This window comes from Poecilia formosa, unplaced genomic scaffold (assembly GCF_000485575.1).
Source record: "Poecilia formosa unplaced genomic scaffold, Poecilia_formosa-5.1.2 Scaffold402, whole genome shotgun sequence".
In the NCBI taxonomy this organism is placed as follows: domain Eukaryota; kingdom Metazoa; phylum Chordata; class Actinopteri; order Cyprinodontiformes; family Poeciliidae; genus Poecilia; species Poecilia formosa.
In genome coordinates, this window is record NW_006800341.1 from 225,007 (window position 1) to 245,842 (window position 20,836).

At 39.6% G+C, this 20,836-nt stretch overlaps 1 protein-coding gene across 1 annotated transcript in view; it reads left to right on the top strand.

Moving 5' to 3' along the window:
- Positions 1-20,836, top strand: part of LOC103154809 (glutamate receptor ionotropic, NMDA 2A-like) — a 108,386-nt gene that overhangs the window by 81,300 nt on the left and 6,250 nt on the right. The window contains exons 10-16 of the mRNA XM_007576226.2: positions 2,604-2,757; positions 4,065-4,190; positions 9,727-9,956; positions 10,558-10,718; positions 13,655-13,842; positions 15,180-15,418; positions 18,945-19,128. Of these exons, the coding sequence (XP_007576288.2) occupies positions 2,604-2,757; positions 4,065-4,190; positions 9,727-9,956; positions 10,558-10,718; positions 13,655-13,842; positions 15,180-15,418; positions 18,945-19,128 (1,282 nt within the window). The remainder of the gene's footprint in view (positions 1-2,603; positions 2,758-4,064; positions 4,191-9,726; positions 9,957-10,557; positions 10,719-13,654; positions 13,843-15,179; positions 15,419-18,944; positions 19,129-20,836) is intronic.

Genomic DNA, 20,836 nt, shown 5'->3' on the forward strand with positions numbered 1-20,836 from the left:
CATCAATAATCCATCGATCCGAACAACAATATCCGTCAGTGCTGAGGCATCTTCTGCTGTTTTGATTGAGCAAAGTAGGAGGATATACCGCTCCAAGATAGCTGCTGTATTTCCTGCGCCGGAGAGGCCAATGCGGGGTCTACTCTTATATTATGTCTATGGTGGGGCCAACCTAACACAAGTTATAATGGCCAGACCTCCTGTTTAAAAAGAAGCCAAAGTTTGACACCTAATACATATGAGGTATGTGTCTTATTAACTTTACATTTTCTTTGATAAAATAACATTAACTAAAATAACTTTTAATAATAAAATAACTTTTGTTTTATTCCAATGTACAAAGGGTTTGTTCTCCAGTGTGTTTCACTTCACTTGAGGTAAGACTTAATATCAATGACTCTGTTAGCATAGTATTTGACACTGCAAAAGCACTAATTGACATCTTTATAATTGTTGCTTCTAGTTAAACTTTACTTGAGGTAAGAGTTAATATTAATGATACTTAATGACATCTTCATAACTGTTGCTACTTGTTTCACTTTACTTAATGACACTGTAATAACACTTAATGACATATTCATAACTGGTGCTATTTGTTCCACTTTAGTTGATGTAAAAAAATGTTAATGAGTGTTATTAAATCATTTGACAGTGTAATAAAGCTTAATGAAATCTATTGCTTGTCCGACTTGTTTTGTTTTATTTCAGGGAGTGGAAATATTAATTATAGTTTTGTTAAATATTTTGCTTGTGTAATAATTAAATCATTATGACTAGTATTATGACAAATTTATGTCAGATCATGATTAATGACAAGTTGTCATAACAAAGACATTTTGTCTAGATTAATGTCAAGTTGTTATAACAAAGACATTTTCAATAATGTCAACTTTGTATTAAAAGTGTCATGATTTACCAAATGACACTTTATGACAACAGTCATAAATATTCATGAAGACTTATTGATGTTTATGACAGGTGTTATGTCATGTTTATGACAGTGTCATGACAGTCTTATTCACCCCCATTCAAATAAATGTTACCGAAATTTTAAGTTTGGGTGAGAAGGTTTTCTGTTTGACATTTTAACATTTTGTAAAGCCACAAAATTAGCCCTTTACACATCAGTACTCAAGCTTCCCTCTCCTCTTAGTTTCCCGAATGATGAGGCCTTTGGTCAGGTACCGATGCAGGTGAACCAGGCGAGGTGGACGCCTTGCGAGACTTTTAGCTGTGAGGGAGCGGTGCACTCTATCAAGCTGTGGTGGGTTCTGGAGCACTTATTTCATAAACAGCTTGCAGAGGAGGTTGGAGAAAAAATGAGTGGGGAGCCTACTTTCAGTGTCTTCAGGCAGACAGAGGCTGTAGATGTTCTGTTACCTGCTACAGCTTGGTAGAGTTGTCCTTTAGCTTGACGTTGTCTTTACGGAGAGCGGCACAGTCTTTGAAGCTAGCTGCCTCAGATCGTCTGTTGCCTTCTCTAAAGAGGAAGCTGTGTCTGCCTGTTTCTGTACCTGCTCTAGCTTGGAGCTAAGTATGTTAGCTGAAGATTTAAACTCAGATGTCAGATCCTGCTGCTGAAGCAATGCAGTGATAGCATCTAGCATTAAGCTAACATCCTCCTTTTTACTTCTTTTTGCGCTCTTAGAAACTGTAACTAGTGGGTAAAAAATGTAAAAAAAAAAATTAACAAAGATGTTATTGTACCAGCGGCGGATCAAAAGTAGCCATCTGTTGAGTGAAATGAGTTAAGAAGTTGAACTTCTTTGGAGCACTTTGTTGCTATGTCTGTTTTCGCATGGTAAACCAGAAGTCCTTCATTTATTTTTTAAAAATATTTATTAAAAATATATATTGCTCCCATGCAAAGAATTGTATAGTATATTAAAGATTAAAGTTTTTTTTAAAAGATTAGAAATGACTAGTGTGTGTATCCTTAAAGGGTTTGGGGGGGCTGGCACCCATCTCTAGCTCTCATTGGGTGAGAGGAGGTGCACACCCTGACATCTTGATTTTACTAGTTAAATAAAAATAATTCCCTTTCATGCATGAATTATGATCCTATAAGTCAGAAATTTTTTCCAAAGTGTTTTTGATTTTCCTATGCTATATATAAAAAGGTGGGGGGAAAGAATTGTAACTTTTTTCTAGGATTTGTCCAAATTACTAATGAAATGCCGTATATTATAAAGTGAACATATTTTGACATAAGTTTACAGAATGCATATACTGAATATTCCATTCAAATGTCATCCTAGTCTAATGATCACTACTATCTCATGCCTTTATTCAGTCCCTTTCATTAAGTTAAAGACAGTCTAGTTCCAGGTGTTATCATGGGTTATTTTCTTTATTTATTTCGAATAAATACATTTTATACTACATAATAGTAGTATAAAATCATGAACAAGAAGTGCAAAAGACACATATTTTTGTACCACAGTAATCTTAACATGCTAGAAAAGTAAGAAACTTATGAACTCCTACCCCATAAACTCATTCTATATTTTCAAATGAGCCCTTTGATTTGATAAATCAAATCAAAAATAAAAATAAACAGGTTCATTTATTTTCCATTTTATCTATACTTTTCTACACTTCAGGTGGTGTATAAGAAGGCCATCATGGCTGTGGGATCACTGACCATCAACGAGGAAAGGTCAGAGGTCATCGACTTCTCCGTGCCCTTCGTAGAGACTGGCATCAGCGTCATGGTGTCACGCAGCAATGGGACCGTCTCACCCTCTGCCTTTCTTGGTATCTTTTTGACTTTCTCTAATAAAAAATGTTTTCCTACTTGTGCATTTTTTTCTGTCTAACATCCTGCTGAGAGGACTCCTGGGGCCTCAATAATGGGGCGGTGCTTACATGGTGGCAAAATCCTCAACATGAAATGGAATATTTTATTCACTCGCTATATACTGGCCAAACTCCACTTGTACTCTGACTTCATCGGGGCCTCAAAACCCTAAGCACATTAATATTTCTACCAGAGCAGAGCAAGTGGAGCATGCCAGCTGTTTCTATTTTTTTTTTTTTCCTTTTTTGAAAAGTCAGCTTAGACAAAACAGTTTTGATGTTTGCTTCGTCTTCCTCCTCTTCTTCCCTTTCTCCAGTTGTTGAGATGACGAGAAACCAAAAGCGTTCTGCTTGCCTAATGTCTTGTGTTGTCATTGGAGCGAGACAGAGAGTGAGGGGGCTGTGGTGGGGTGTATTGGACCGTGCATGTGTTGCCCCCTGTGTATCAAGCCATGTGTCAGAATTACATATAAAAATGTGTTTCTGATGTTGCACTAATATATTGGGATGTTTTTGTATAAAGTAAAGGACGTGTAGAAAATGAATGTGCTGTGGCTGTTTATGGTTGATGATAAGAGCTGAATGCTTTGTGTGCGGGCGTGTGTTTGTGCGTGGATGCGTGTGTGTGGGTGTGTGTGTATGTGGAGTCGGGCTCAGGGTATCAGTGACGGTTCAGTATCTCTCGCACTCATATTAGGGGCACCTCAGCACACAATCTCTCAGGGTTGGCTAACCCTGGCAGTTACATACTTACACATGCAGTGACGCAAACACACACACACACACACACACAGAGGCACACACACATTGTGTGGGTTCAGCAGCTCTGGCACTCATCCCGCTGTCTGAACTCCTGGCCTGCTGCACACCAAGCACAGACTCATACGCACACAAATAAATCACACATTCATGTTGATAGTGGCGGCACATCAGATCACTTAGTTTGAATCTCATCTCTTCCACCTTCCTCTGTCTCTCCTCCTTCTTTTCCTCCGTCCCCCTCTGCCCTGAGCCTCTCCGTTTCTCAGCTCTGATCCGAGGGAATAATGAAAAATATGGAAATGTGTTCCTTCAAACTCTCTGTGACTAACTCTCTCCCTCTCCTTCCTTCCCTAGCCTCTCACTGGTGTCTCCTCCGTCATCTTTTTGTATCTCCCTCCCCCTCAACCGTGTTGCTTTTCTTGTGCATTTCCTTCTCCTCTTTGACATCTCTTCAGCTCATGGACTCAGTTTCACAAACACTGAGTGTCTCTTTCTCTCCCCAGAGCCCTTCAGTGCATCAGTTTGGGTGATGATGTTTGTGATGCTGCTGATTGTTACAGCCATTGCCGTCTTCCTCTTTGAATTTGTCAGTCCACTGGGCTTCAACCGCAACCTGGCCCAAGGCAAAGGTAGACCTGCACACACACATGTTATATGGAATATTACACCAATACTTTTACCAGCAGCAGGAAGTGGTAATTCAACGTTTTCCCCTAAGCAAGAAAAAAGTGACCTATTACTGCTGTGACTTGAATCAATTCATGCAAAAGCAGGATGACTTTCCCATTTTTTTCCTGAAGCTGCTCTCAGGAACTTTTGTTTGAATGCAACATCAAAACATAGAACCTGAAGCTAACATGTTGCCTCTGAACTCAGAGGCAACATGTTTATCTACTACTAGGTCAGTCATGAATATTTACTTTATTTACTGAAACACTATGTGGCACCTCTGTGTTTGGCTTAATGTTAATGTTATATAGACTGATAAAGCATCTCCACAGCTAAAAAGATTATATTATTAACACTGTAGCATGAATTTTCAGTATGATGATTCTATACTACTTATTTTCCTTTAAAATGATAAAAGCAAACATGCAGTTATTGGAAAGTCTTCATCCCAGTTGTCATATAAAAAAAACACCAACTTCAGTGTATTTGTTGGGATTATTTGTAATATTAAAAGACAAAGTGGTGCTTTGCTTTAAGAAAAGTCTGGTGTGCATTTATACACAGCCACATCATCTCTAAAGAAAATGCAGAACAAGCAGTGGAAGCTACTTATATATGAAGTGAACTTTAATTCCAGTTTAAATTCAGCTGTTCTTCGAGACCCTCTGTACTGTGGCCGACGTGCAAATTGCGAAATGAGCTGCCAACAGGTGCAAAAATCGAAAAAACAAATGAAACAGAAAAATGCTGCAAACAAAAATGCTTCAGTGACAGAAAATAGAAGCAAAAATCTTCCATCAACAAAATAAAAGGTTGCAATCACAAGAAATTCTGCAATGACAAATAAACCCTGCAGTCACAAGAACAAGCTGCAAGTGGGAGAAACGCTGCAAATAGCAAAAACAGCAAATTCACTCCACAAAACAGAAGTACTCCAGACCACTAGGGGGAGTCAAACAAAAAATAAACCACATCATACTGTGATATGAAGTACACTCTTCCAAAGAGTGTACCCTTCCAAGCAGCGTACAATTATTTTGATAATATTTATTCTGATTTATTCTGATAATTGGGACCTGCCATAGCAATGCATAGGGAGGGCAGTGACTGACTTGCGAGGGCTGAGTTGGCAGTGATGATGATGGACAATGACAATGACAATGATGGTGGAACTCTGAGTTACTACAGAAGAAGGCTGAGCAGAATGTTACAACTACATTACTGGTGGAACACTCAGGTACTACAAAGGAGGGCTGATTCGGCAGTTAAGAACTATAAAATATTGTAATATAATACATATGTGAAAATATATATAATTATTTAAAGCAAAGGCTCTACTAGAGATTAAAATAGTACAGTTCAAAATATTCAGCCTCAACTGGAAGTAATAACTAGAACAGGTCCAGTTAGCAACAGTGTGAGGTTGACCAGTACTTGCTTTAGACCAGTCTTTCTCAAACTGTGGTCCCTGGACCACTGGTGGTCCGCAGATGCCTCTTAGCGGTCCACGAGTTACTGCATGTAAGCAATCGTTTATTTGCTGTGACGTGAGCTCGAAGCACGGCGCTACAGTTAGGATTGTGTTTAAAAATAATAATGGATGGTTGCTGTGATGGCGCAGGGGCAAAGAATGACCCACGTATTGAGGCCTTAGTCCTCGTGGCGTTAGTCGCAGGTTCTATTCCCGACCTGGCGACATTTGCTGCATGTCTTCCCATTACCCTGTTTCCTGTCAAACTACTTTCAAATAGAGCCTTTTTTTTTCTTTTTTTTTTTTTTGTTTGTTTGTTTGTTTTGGAATAAAAAAATAATAATGGATACTGCAGCAAGTATGGAAAACCACAAATGTAAAAATTCAATCATATACAAATCTATTGTTAATCTCTTAAATAATAATAAATATTATTAAAATATTTAGCCATTATTTCAGTTTGACTCATGCATCATTTTCATAGCAACGATCAGAAGCAAGACTGCCCCAGAACTACAATGAGCTCACCGATGAGGTCATAGATGACATCATGTACATCACAATAGATCAAAGAAGTTCTGATGCTTGAATGCTTGTGTCTCAATACATCGGTTAGGATCCGAACGGTTCTAGGAGGTTCAATTTTGCGTATCAGGAAGTTTAGTATTACGAAGGCACTAGTCCCTTTCTTTCTCCCGCTCAGTTTCGGGCTTGGATACACCATCACCACAGGTTTGAAGAAAATATTTCACTATTACTTTCCAGGGAAGGATTTGCATGAAAGTCTCTCTCAGGATGAGAGCGATTTATTTTGGACTGTATGTTCATCCAATCCCAAAGAAGAAACCGACCCGGTCGGGGAGGTTTGTTCTGAACACGCGACTGATGTCTGTGTAACCTCAGACCTCACAAGACAGTACTAAGGACGATCAAACTGTCTTTGACCAAACCAACCCGGTCGGAGAGGTTTGTTCTGCAAGTCAGATGGTACAAGATGATCTATAGTGTGAGAGTTCAGCCGCAGGGAACGGTTTTCCAATCATTCCCAAATTAAAATCTAACCCAGCTGGGGAATATTTATCTGTGGATGACCTCTCTGCCAAAGCTTTTGCTGAACTGACAGCGAAAGTTTTGGCTCCATCAATTTCATCTCTGGCATTGCCAGAGAAGAGTTCTCTGAAAGACACATTTACGGGTGTCTTTCAATTACCAGAACGAAAGGGAGTCGACAGAGATGTCACAGCCACTGATTTGTCAAAAAGACCATTTCTGAATGGTAGAGTAACTGTTGTCTTTGAGGTTAACTGTTCCCCGGATGGGTACGTTAACAATCCAGGACAGAGAGTTGGCTCTGACATCCCAGATGAGGAGAGAATGGCAGCTGCACCACAAGGAGACATCGAGAAGAACTTCTGTAAGTTCTCCAACGAACTCTAAAACAGTTGGTTGAATGCCACTCTTCAAAGTGTCCTGCAACTGAGGGTCACCAGGAGGCTTCTTGCTAAGGAGAAGGTATTTCTAGAGACTTCATCCATTCCCTGCTGTGCGAGTCTCATCCACTCAACTGTCCTACAGCCAGGCAAATGCTTTTCCCAAAAGGAGATCTCCCCAGTTCTGATGGAGCTGAGGGGGAGCAAACTGACACCAAATTTGGGAAAAGACTTTGACATGACATGTTTACTGGACTCTGTGTTGATTTGGGTGGATTCCCTTGGTGGTAACACAGATCGGGAACTATACATTGCAAACTCTTGCACAAAATGTAAAACCAATTTCCGAGAGCTCCTGAGCAACGGCCCCCTGGTTGTCATCCCATCAACTACATTTCAAACTGACATAGCTTCTCTTTTTAGCACTTGGTTGGATTTGGGGGGCAAACGTCGTTCAGGCTGCTGGTCAATCTTACAGAAAAAAATACTGCCTCACTGACAACAATGTGAGAGCCAACCCACTTTTACACTTGTTTAGTTCAATATTGTACAGCGAGCCAGAAGAAAGTTTTCAAAAGCCTGGAGAATACAGTTATTAGTTTCAAGTTGGGTCAAGCATTTAGGATCAAAAGAAGCATTAGATGGTTGTCGACTTGAGTAGTGAATTGTGCTATTTTAAGTAATTAGTCTATGACAATGATGCTACCGTTAACAACATTGCCAATCTATGTGTTGCTACCACTAACACATAAATTTACCAGGAGATCTATGTGCTTGGATCTCCTGGTAAATAATTTATTTAGCTTCTGTAAACCAAAATTCATGCTGGAGTTGTATGTTAATGTTGAGTCGTTGTAGGACGCTGGATTCAGGTCCAGTGTAGGTCCATGATTCGCTCCGATCTACAGAAACCCCATGTTCATGTCTGGCCACGAATATACTTCGTGACCAGACACAAAGCATGTGGGGGAAAAGTCACAGCTCACTGTGACTGTATGGCTGGGTAGGTTATATTTATTTAGCTCTTTTTTTTAGCATGAAAGTCCAACTGACTAAACATTATATTCAATGGGACTCGGACATTATATTCTGTCCAGCACTGAATTAGCTGCTAACAACATTTGCACTCTGAGGACAACCAAGCTAGGCCATAAAAATAATATATTTTACCTTACATATGAATACTTGTCTGTCTACGTAACTGTCCAATAAAACATCTGAAAATACAATTTAAACAATGTGGTCATTAACTGTTAGAAAGTGGGCGCTGCAAACTGTGGTGTTGTTAGTTTCCGCATCTCCTGTTTTTAGCTGTATTGATCCACTTTTCTCCTCTTTTTCAGTAAGTTTTTAAAATTAACTCCCTTATGACCAACTACCTTTGAAACACGAAAATAAGGTTTATCTTTCTCTCTATTAGAATGGCTGGAACAACCGTACAGAACATAGACTTTAGGCATTTTAATGCTGGATCAACAGAAATAAATGGGCTGCATTTACTTCCGGCCTTCCATCTGCATTGGATGACGTCATCTGAAACCCAGGCCCTGCTTAGAACTACAGTGATGGCAGAACTCTCAGTTACTACAGAGGAGGGCTGAGCTGGCAGTTAAGAACTACAATGACAGTGGAACTCTAACTTAAGAAGGCTGAGCAGAATGTTACAACTAAAGACATGGCGGAATGTTTTGAGCATTATATAACAGGTTTAATCCAACCACTGTTACTCATAGGATTAGTATAGCCCTTTAAAATAAAGCTTACTGAAAATTTCAAAATAAAAGCATGACTATTCCTCTCACATTAGCGGTTCTGTGTTTGCAGCATTTTTTTTTTTTTTTGCATGCGTTTTGTTGATTGAAGGTTTTAGCTTCTGTTTTCTGTTGCCGCATTTTTTTTTTTCTGTTTGCATCGCTTTTCTGTTGCAATTGTTTTTTTTTTATTTTATACATTTGTTGGCAGCTTTTTTTTTTTGCTATGTGCTTTGTGTTTGCACCTGTTTGCTGCTTGTTAAGCTGTTTGCTACTCGTTTGCACCTGTCGGCCACAGTACTTCAGAGGTTTCATAAAGATTATAAGTCAGCTACCAGCATCATAAAGAAAAAGGAACACAACAAGGTCAAAGATACAATTATGGGGTGGTTTAGAACAGATTTAAGTAATAAAAAAAATCATCAGAAAAATGTTAAGTGTATGAATGAACAGCTGAAGTGGACAGTGTTCTTATACACTATGTGCATTGCTGTGCAACAAAGGTTTGGTTTCTTTCAGCCACTAGCAGGCAGTGCATATCAACAGGTGGAGGTAATGGAGATAATTCTGGTCACTCCAGCTTGCTTCAGTTACATCTGATTAAAAAACTTTGAATCATAGGAACAGTGAGATTGAAACTTTTAGTATAACTGTAACAATTTATAACCTCTTATGTACCTTGATACTAATAATTGGTCCATGCCTCTAGAACACAAGACGAATCTGATGGTATTTTGACACCATCAGATAAAAATGTGAGTTCAGTGTTTCACTATGCTTTATCTTTGACTCATCATGCAATCCTTTTCCATTTTTTTTTGTATTGCTCCGGCTGATCTCTCAGACCCACATGGTCCATCATTCACCATTGGAAAGGCCATATGGCTGCTGTGGGGTCTGGTTTTCAACAACTCTGTGCCTGTGCAGAACCCCAAAGGCACCACCAGTAAATTCATTGTGTCAGTGTGGGCCTTCTTTGCTGTCATCTTCCTGGCCTCGTACACTGCCAACCTGGCCGCCTTTATGATCCAGGAAGAATTTGTGGACCAAGTCACTGGACTGTCTGACAAAAAGGTGGGTTTACACAAACATAGGTACACACACATACGCACATGCATAGAGGAAACTAAACACATTCGCAGTCAGGGTTGCTCTTGTAATGGATGCCAGGCCCGCGGCCAGACAAGACTCTCTGGGGAGTGCCCTCAGGCTTCACAGCCCAAACCCACTGGCCGTCCCTGTCACCTCACTATCACTGCCAGCACAGCAGAGTCACAGACACACACACATGCATGCTGCACAGATCAAAGGCAAGAATGTGTGTAGTTTTCAGAGCTTGGCAGTGTCAGCAGAACCCCAGCCAGTCTTACACTACACTGGATACACAATGATGATGACTGATGAGTCCTCTCTGCTATCTTTCCTTCCTTGTCTGTCTCTTCTTGCCACTGTCCTCCATTCCTCTGTCCTCCCACCTTTACTTTTTCTTCATGTTTGCCCCCACTACTACTTGAACTTTTCTTTTCTTCTTTTCCTTTCTTTCGTTTCTCTCTTCCTGATGTCACTCACGCCTTTTATCTTTGCCTCTCCCCTCTGCGCTCCTCCCACACATCGGTGTAAGTCTCTTTTAACAAATGCCATATTTTTCTTGCTTTCATTCTTCTTCTCCCCTCAGTTCCAGAAGCCACACTCCTACTCCCCGCCATTTCGCTTTGGGACGGTTCCCAACGGAAGCACTGAGCGCAACATTCGGAAGAACTACCCAGATATGCACCAGTACATGACTAAGTACCACCAGACTGGTGTTGTGGATGCATTGGTCAGCCTCAAGACTGGGTAATGTAAATTTATCAAGTCAGCTGCTCTCACATTACATTGCCCTGCAGCTGAGAGTATGATTCTCAACCAGCACATGTATTTAAGAATAACCCAAACCCTTGGTGCCCAGCTTTAACTTGTGCCAAAGTACAGAGGTAGCTTTGCTCTGTGTTTCTGTTACTGACAGTAACATGTTTNATACACTATGTGCATTGCTGTGCAACAAAGGTTTGGTTTCTTTCAGCCACTAGCAGGCAGTGCATATCAACAGGTGGAGGTAATGGAGATAATTCTGGTCACTCCAGCTTGCTTCAGTTACATCTGATTAAAAAACTTTGAATCATAGGAACAGTGAGATGGAAACTTTTAGTATAACTGTAACAATTTATAGCCTCTTATGTACCTTCATACTAATAATTGGTCCATGCCTCTAGAACACAAGACGAATCTGATGGTATTTTGACACCATCAGATAAAAATGTGAGTTCAGTGTTTCACTATGCTTTATCTTTGACTCATCATGCAATCCTTTTCCATTTTTTTTTGTATTGCTCCGGCTGATCTCTCAGACCCACATGGTCCATCATTCACCATTGGAAAGGCCATATGGCTGCTGTGGGGTCTGGTTTTCAACAACTCTGTGCCTGTGCAGAACCCCAAAGGCACCACCAGTAAATTCATTGTGTCAGTGTGGGCCTTCTTTGCTGTCATCTTCCTGGCCTCGTACACTGCCAACCTGGCCGCCTTTATGATCCAGGAAGAATTTGTGGACCAAGTCACTGGACTGTCTGACAAAAAGGTGGGTTTACACAAACATAGGTACACACACATACGCACATGCATAGAGGAAACTAAACACATTCGCAGTCAGGGTTGCTCTTGTAATGGATGCCAGGCCCGCGGCCAGACAAGACTCTCTGGGGAGTGCCCTCAGGCTTCACAGCCCAAACCCACTGGCCGTCCCTGTCACCTCACTATCACTGCCAGCACAGCAGAGTCACAGACACACACACATGCATGCTGCACAGATCAAAGGCAAGAATGTGTGTAGTTTTCAGAGCTTGGCAGTGTCAGCAGAACCCCAGCCAGTCTTACACTACACTGGATACACAATGATGATGACTGATGAGTCCTCTCTGCTATCTTTCCTTCCTTGTCTGTCTCTTCTTGCCACTGTCCTCCATTCCTCTGTCCTCCCTCCTTTATTTTTTCTTCATGTTTGCCCCCACTACTACTTGAACTTTTCTTTTCTTATTTTCCTTTCTCTCGTTTCTCTCTTCCTGATGTCACTCACGCCTTTTATCTTTGCCTCTCCCCTCTGCGCTCCTCCCACACATCGGTGTAAGTCTCTTTTAACAAATGCCATATTTTTCTTGCTTTCATTCTTCTTCTCCCCTCAGTTCCAGAAGCCACACTCCTACTCCCCGCCATTTCGCTTTGGGACGGTTCCCAACGGAAGCACTGAGCGCAACATTCGGAAGAACTACCCAGATATGCACCAGTACATGACTAAGTACCACCAGACTGGTGTTGTGGATGCATTGGTCAGCCTCAAGACAGGGTAATGTAAATTTATCAAGTCAGCTGCTCTCACATTACATTGCCCTGCAGCTGAGAGTATGATTCTCAACCAGCACATGTATTTAAGAATAACCCAAACCCTTGGTGCCCAGCTTTAACTTGTGCCAAAGTATAGAGGTAGCTTTGCTCTGTGTTTCTGTTACTGACAGTAACATGTTTCCAACTGCTCATTATAAACTCCTGCTGCTGTACAAAAAAGGGACGCAGCCAAAAGAGACAAACTGTAATTTGCTCTGGAGTTGCCTACCTTTTATTCTCCCTCTGTAGCTCCCACTAATAGCAGAGCTGGTTTACAGTGTAGGCTTTGATCTTCAGGGTATTAAACATAATTTTACTTTTAGATTGTGTATTAATTATATTGATATAGCACAGCATATGCAAAATGTTTGTTTCTAACATCTCACATTAAACTTAGTTATACAACATCAAAACTATGTAAAGAAGGTTTTCAGCTGAGTCATATGTAAACAACGTCAGAAGTGAAAATTGTCATGAAAGTCAATCTGGGGACTTGTGTTCAGGTACAAAAGAAACATAAGAGCACTATCTTCCCAAAATATACTACGCTGTTTTAAAGCTAAATTTAATAAATTAATGTACTGTATTACATTTTATTTCCCTAAGAAATATAAGCCATAGAACAACTATAAATGTGAAGCACCCAAGTAATCTGGCTGGCGCTTTTTACTGAGACCATTTTCAAGCTACAGTTAGATCTGAAGGGAGTGATTTTTACCTAATCAATGAAAAACTTTTATTATTCAATTTTACAACCAACTACAGAAGTACAGGTATTTTCCACAAAAGTTTATAATAATCAGTTATATCAATGTTGGCATAAGAAAACTAAATGGCATTTTGAAACTGTAAGTAAAACAAGTGAAGCGGAAGTAATAGAGTCGCAGAAGTAAGAAATACTTTGACCTATAGGTGGGAATTAACAGTCACATAACTCAGTGTTTTTGAGCAAATCCTGTGGAAAATTTGCAATATTGACTTTCCAGTTGCTCAAAAATTGCAGGGATCTGTTGACTTTGCGTAAATTTCTGTTATTGAAGAATCATGAAAAACTGAAGGGAAGAGACTGATATTCATGTTTAAAAAAATTAGCAGCAGTTTCAGCAAAATGGGATTCTGCAATCTATTAAATCAAAGGCCTGAATACATATGTTTTTATTTTGACCGTAAGATTTTTAAAAGTTGTAGATCCAAAATATGTAGCAAATAAAAAAAGATTGTTTTACCTGATTAGTTTTTTAGAAAATTAGTAATGTTTTACCTAATATTTATCTCTTTATTATTTCCATACATGATTATTGTGTTTTTTTTCACCCTTTGATTTCATGCTGAATTTGAACTGGTTTTCGTCACAGAAAGCTGGACGCCTTCATTTACGATGCTGCAGTCTTGAACTACATGGCAGGCAGAGACGACGGCTGTAAGCTGGTCACCATCGGCAGCGGATACATCTTTGCCACCACAGGTTATGGGATCGCACTTCAGAAGGGATCGTATTGGAAACGTTTAGTCGATCTGGCTATACTTAGCATCATAGGAGACGGTAAGATGCTTTGTCATGTATTAGTCAGGTTTTTGAGGTTCTGTCGGTCTTTAAAGTGAACAGTCTTTGTCTTTGTCCTTATACAAAAAAAACTATCTTGTACTCCTCCTTTCCCTTTAAGAAAGCTACCAGGGTCTCATCTTAACACACCATTTCATCATCACTACTCTAAGAGGTGTGTGTATGTACATGTGTATGTGCATGCATGTGCTCACATATCCTAATATGCTTTTTTTCATACGACATATCTAAGATAAAGAAAATGCTGCAATGCTACCTGCTTCCAAAGCAGCTAATCCTGAAGCTGCATTTATATTTATTGACTCTTATTGGCTGTATCCCCAAGAGCAGAAATAAAGAAGACTGGAGATATTAGCTTCTTCAAATTCAAACAGCAACAGAAATCATTTTCTACTATGTGTGCTAATGCAAATTAAGGTTTATTTGGTATTTGAACTTTTACAATAGGCAAGTTAGAAGTGTTGGAATAGCTCTGATCATCTGTCCTACTAACTTACAGTATGTGATTTCACCAAACATGTACATGTAGAAGCTTGTTTTTTGGAGGGCAGATTTTAGCATGATTAGTTAATAATTAATTATTAGTAAATTAATTATAAATAAAAATGCAAGTTTTTTATTTTCTTGCAAAGTTGGTTTCTTTACATTAGGACTGTTAAGAGACTTGAAATGAGATGTTTGCTCCATTTATAGGTGACTAAAGTGTATGAATAGTTGGTGGCAAACAAACAGAGTAAAAACAGTGCTTCTCTAAAATGATAAAATGAAGAAAGCATTCTGTTAGATATTATGGTGTTTTTGGAAATAAAAACTTGACAAAACAAAGCTGGGCTTTGGCAAACTGCAGTAGTTGAACCTGAGACAAAGTGATTTTTTTCAAAAGTTTAAAAGTCATATATAGCATTATCCTGATAATATGAACAAAAAGTCTTATTATCGCGACAGCAAGAGTAGCTTCTAAAGTGAGCATGCTGTGTAAATATGTTCTGTTAAACTGGCATATTAAATATTTTAGTGATGGACTGTCATCAAAACTATGCTATGATAAAAATTAGTATGCTGTTTAAGAGGTCTTACCTTTCTGAGAATAACTAAATCTGAATATAAAAATGAATATAAAAACAATCCTAAAAGATTTTGGGGTATTTATCCCTTTTTCTCCCATGGTGTTTTCTGTTTTTATCCTCTTTGCTTTCATTTGATATTGCATCCACTTCATCCCTGAATTACTCTTTCTACTTGTCCCAAAATCTTTTATCTTTCATCTTTGCCATTCATCCATTTTAAGACACTTTGTTTCTCTACTTTTCCAACAGGTGAGATGGAGGAACTGGAGGCGCAGTGGCTGACCGGGATCTGCCATAATGAAAAGAATGAGGTGATGTCCAGTCAGCTGGATGTGGACAACATGGCAGGAGTCTTCTACATGCTGGCTACAGCCATGGGCCTGTCCATCCTCACCTTCATCTCAGAGCACCTTTTCTACTGGAGGCTGAGATACTGCTTCACCGGTGTCTGCTCTGGCAGGCCGGGTATGCTCTTCACTATCAGCAGGGTGAGAGGAAATCAAACACACACAGTTAACACTTTTCCCACTGCTGGAGCCGGTTCCTCAGAATTTACCTTCAAATGTAACAGCATCAAATTTTGTTTTGATTTGCAGTGAACTGGTGTTCACCACCTCAGTTGCTGTTTGAATTTGGGGCTGTGAAAACCATTTATTTGCCAAATTCTGTGTGTGTGTATGTGTGTGTGTGTGTGCGCGTGTGTGTGTGTGTGTGTGGTAAAGAGGAAAATTATTTGATTAGAGTCCAGCTGAGACCAAAATGAATTTGCTGCTCCATGGAAAGAATTGCACAGAAGGGAAACAAAACTACTAAAATCATAATATTAATATCATTAGGTACACAACAGGCAACGGTGGCAATGGTGGCAACGGCGGTAGGAGTTTACCCTGCATTTGGCCTACTGCTGGTTTGATTCTCAGTCTGCATCCTCGTCGTTTGCATCTCTGGGCAAGACACTTCTGGTGTTGGTGCAAAATATACAGCCTTGCTTCTGTCAGCCTTCAGCCATCATCAGCGTATGAATGAGCCGTTTGAGATTTCAATTGAAGATATAAAGGGCTGAATAAATCAAATGAATCAGACACCCTCAGACAGAGGGTGCTGAAACGCCTTTGAATCCCTGCTGGTAGACATAACAGATTCAAAACTTAATTTGTCCCAACATCAGTCAGATTGTTAAATAAAGTAGGAACATACAGACCAGGCTTCTGATGCTCTGGTCTGATTTGCTGGTTCATTTACTTGCTGGAATGCATGTAGGAATGTGCAATATGTGTTTTTCTATTTTATTGTGGGTGTTATGTGCTTTGGGCACATTATGATTGTTTTTGTCTATTTTTTTCTAGATTGTTTTGTTTATAGACTTCAATTAAATGACTTTTTCCCTGGTTTTTGATATATTTAGGAGTTTGAATAATTTTTTATTTTTGTAATTAATTCAATTACGTTTAGTTGTAGCGCTGTTGGTCCGCCTATATATAGGCTGGATTCAACGCACGTGTGTGTGTAAACCCGCCCCTTTGTCTTGCTTCTTCTCACTCCATAACCACCAGGGATGCGTCTTGTTGAGGTGCACGCATGAAACCAGTGGCTGTAGGCTGCAGCTAATGTCTCCAGCCTGCCATGCGATAGTTCTGTTAGCCTTTGTTTGTTTGCTTTTTTGTTGTGATTTTGGCCTGGTGGGACCGGTTGTCCTGTTTTTGATTTGTTCTTTTGCAATAGATACTTTTTTGCTTTAGTCTGGTACTAGTAGGGGCTTCGATGGCCCTGTGTAGGGGTTGGCCCACACAGGGCCAACCTGTGGCCCCTGTATTTTTTTTGATTGTTTTTTTTGATTGGCTCACCAGGTCCATCTTTCCTGTTAATACTTTTGTTTTTTGTTTTTTTTGGGGGGGACGCGGGGTTTGAGGATATTTAACTCTCTTTTTTCTTCTTCACAGAAAATCACAGCAGCTGAAGCAAAAGAAAATTCCAAAAGTGTTTTAAAATAAAATAACTTTTGAACCCTCATTCTTGCATCCATGTCCTCAAATATGTTGTGCCCTTTTTGGATGTGCCTCAACACATCCAAACACATTTGTGTACTGTGCCTCAGTACACAAATGTCTTTCATTGTTGATTGACAGCGGGCCGCATTTGCTGATTTACTCCTGATTTACTTCACTGAAAACTTCAAACATCATAGTTTAGCTGTGGACCGTGAACATGCCTTCTGCTGGGAAGGAGGAGCTAGTATGAATATAATCAGGAGCAGCACCAGGAACACATTAAGTTTAGCAGCAGAATAAGAACAGCTGTGATTTAGCAGTGCTGCTAGCAACTGGTTGCTCTGAAGAGAAACAATGATGCTGTGCTGTGTTTCTGTTGGAGCTGCGGTTTTGCGCTGACAAATACTGGGACTACATAATATTAGCTTGTGAATTTTATTTTTACTTTAGTTAATAAAAAACAATAATAAAGTTTATGCATGGCTATTGGTTTACATCTTTTGACTGCATTATCTAAATCTAAAATGTTGCACATTTAATAACAAGTGCCAGAATGTAATTATATTTATATGTATGCCGAAATAACCAGCTGATCTGAGTCTTTGTCATTTTGTTTGGACCAGCAAAGAATTTCTATAAAACTTTTTAAATATCTGGGTTTATTTTAGTCCATCAGAACCAGAACCTGAAGGTTCTCCATTAATTAATGTTTCTGCAAATATCAGTGGAGAGTTGACCACAGTTGCTGCTGCTCATGCCCCCCCCTCTCCCCACAATAGTGAGGAATAGAGCGTAAATGGAAAAGTCACTACCCCATGTAGGACCAAACCACATCCAACTGGTCAGAGCGCAACGTGCCAATGGAAAAGCGCCTTTAGTTTTTTCCCTGGTTTAACACCCTGATAGTGACTGTGATAGGCAGAGGCCTGCTAACAAGCCACCATTTAGTTCACGTCTGTTGAACCAAACATGCAGGATCCTGGCCCTTGAGGACTCACTTTGGACACTGGTGGCCTAAATAAAGGCTTTCAGTTGCTGCCATGTGATTGGATGAATTGCTATTTGAGTCAAAAGTAGCAAGTCTATATTTAACAAGAAAGGGAAAAGATGAATTAATGGAACATTTATACCATGGAGAAAGCAATAAAATCTAAAATAAATTATTTTCTATCTTTTATTTTCTTTCATATTACATTTTTTTACATAGTTTTTACTGACCTGAAAAAAATACTTTTCTTTCTCAAATTCCAGACTTTTACAGGCTGCAGAAACTTTGCAGAAGGCCTGTTTTCTCCATCCTCTCGCTCGCGCTCTCTCTCTCTCTCTCTCTCTCACACACACACACACATTCACAAGCAGGTCTACCAAGTTGAAAATGGTTAAATGTATGCAAGTCCCATAAGCTGATGAAACCACAGATGGACTGGTTGAGGCACAGGCATACAAACCTTAATGTACGCACAAAACACAAATGGGCACAGTAAGAACGACCACTTTTACATTATTCATATTTGATGCCTCTGTCTCAGGCAGGGCTTTTATTCCAGACGAGCAGCATTTCACACATTAAGAGTCTTACAAAAAACGTGTTCAATGTGTCTCCAAGTGTGTGTCTGTCTCAGCGTGCACATGCTGCTTGAGCAGAGGTGCTGGAGGTTAAGTGACTGTAGGAAGAACATTTTGTTGCACTCAGAGACCCCCTCCAGTGACATCATCCCCTAGATTTAGTTATCAAGCACCGCTGAAAGTAATTCATCTAAAAATGTGGTGATTATCTCCCTTTGCCATGCTATAAAATATAATTAGGTTAAGGTCTCCAGTAAACCCTCTTAAAAACAAAGTAGGGGTCTCTATTACTTGTCTTTGCAAGGAAATTAATCCTGTGCTTATTTGAACTTTCTTTGGATAAAGTCACTGATTTAGGAATCACCTTTACTTTTCAATTATCTCTATCTCAGTCAGGCTCTGTCTCTAATTTCCTCACCTGCCATTTTCTCTTTAATTTCCTGTCCTGTGCTCATCTCAGGGTATATGGAGCTGTATCCACGGCGTTCACATTGACATGAAGAAGAAGGCGCCTGAGCTGGACTTCAGTCCTCAAGCCAACATGCTGCACTTGCTCAAATCTGCCAAGTCCATCGCAATGTCATCACCCAAACGCAACACTGTCCTTCTACAACCCAGCATCCTAGACATGATGTCAGGCAAAGGTACTGTACCACTCTTACATGCAGTGTCTTGCAAACAGAAGTTGTTGTTTTTTTTACATTTTGTCCCATTAAATCCTCAACTTCAGTTCCTTTTTTTAATTTAAATGTGATAGAACACAAAGTAGCACATAATAAAAAAAAAATAATGCACTGCATTCAAAACGTAATAAATAATAAATTGTATGCATTTGAATTCTGTTTCAATAGAGAATTATTCTACATACAACAGTTGCTCATTCTTTTCTTAAAAGCTCCACCTCAGAAAGACTGACTGGAACGCATCTATAAACATCAATTTTCAAGTTTTGCCAAAGATTCTTCTCTTGGACTGATTTTTCAGTGATTCTAACATATGAATATGCATTAGTCTAAACTTTGCAGCTGTGGCCGTGTGGTCAGGGTGGTTGTCCTACTCAGCTGCACAGTTCTTTGAACCAAAACTATGCTGTCTTTAAAACTGCTCTGTCATGGTTTGTAGGTGAAAGTCGGACCCAAAAGCAGAAGAGGCTGCTGCAGCGAGTTGATGAGTTGTTTAATGGAAAATAATAAAGTAAGAACTTGGAAACAAAACAGGCACTGTGTTACATGCAGGTGACGGGCTGCATCACCTGCACTGGTGAAGGAAGAGGAGAGGCTGTTAGACACTGGGAGGTTGATTGCTGGAACAATGGACTGGGACTAATTACTAACAAGGTGCAGCTGTGAGAAAAGCAAAGAGAGTGAGGGAGCAGGGGAGCTGCTGGGAAAGACTGATCAAAAGAGAAAGACTGAAACTTTACTTTTCAGAAAGTAAAATTTCAGTCTCATGATAATGAATAAACAATAAGGTACAAAAGCAGACACAAAATAACCCGGGACCCTGACATGTACAGCATTTTTTATGCTGTAAATTTGACCTGTCTCCTATCTCATATTTTTCATTGCTATATTTTACATTGTGCAAATTTGCCTGCTTCTGTTTCTCACTTTGCTGGCAGTACACTTGATTTTCCCCACTGAGGGACAATAAACATTATTTGTGTTCTGTTGTAATGTCTTGCTAACAGGTGAATCTCTGCCCTGTTTATGAGGTAGGTTCCATCAACTCTGAACAGTTTCTCCATCCCTCCTGAAAAAAAAGCATCTCCACAGTATGATGCTGCCGCCACCTTGCTCCCTTATGGGAATATTTATTTATTTATATTTTAACCTTTATTTAACCAGACAGATCCCATTCAGATCAACAACTTCCTTTTCAAGGGAGACCTGGCCAAGATAGACAGCAACAAATGTTAACTACTGTTGCATAAATTACAGTCAAACAGAAGAAAATCACATTAAAATCTCTTTAAAATTCAAAGTAATCTAAATAAAACCATTTTGTGTCCTGGAATTGGCCATGAAGGCCTTATATTTTTGATTAAACAGTTGTTTTCAGTTTAGTGTTGTAGTGTGGCAGAAAAATGACAGAAATGTAATGTGCAGCTCTAAGAGTTGCCATGTAAAGAAATTTCTCCCACCTTACCCTGTTTTATCAACCTCACAACTTTATTATGACAGTTTGATTGTTCATGCTTTGAACAGATCTCTGATCTCTGAGGCCTTCACAGAACATTTGGATTTCACAAAAATAATACATTGCTGTATTGCTCTTGTAACTTAAAAAATTGGGTAACACTTTATTTGAAGGGGGGTGAATAAGATTGACATGACACTGTCATAAACATGA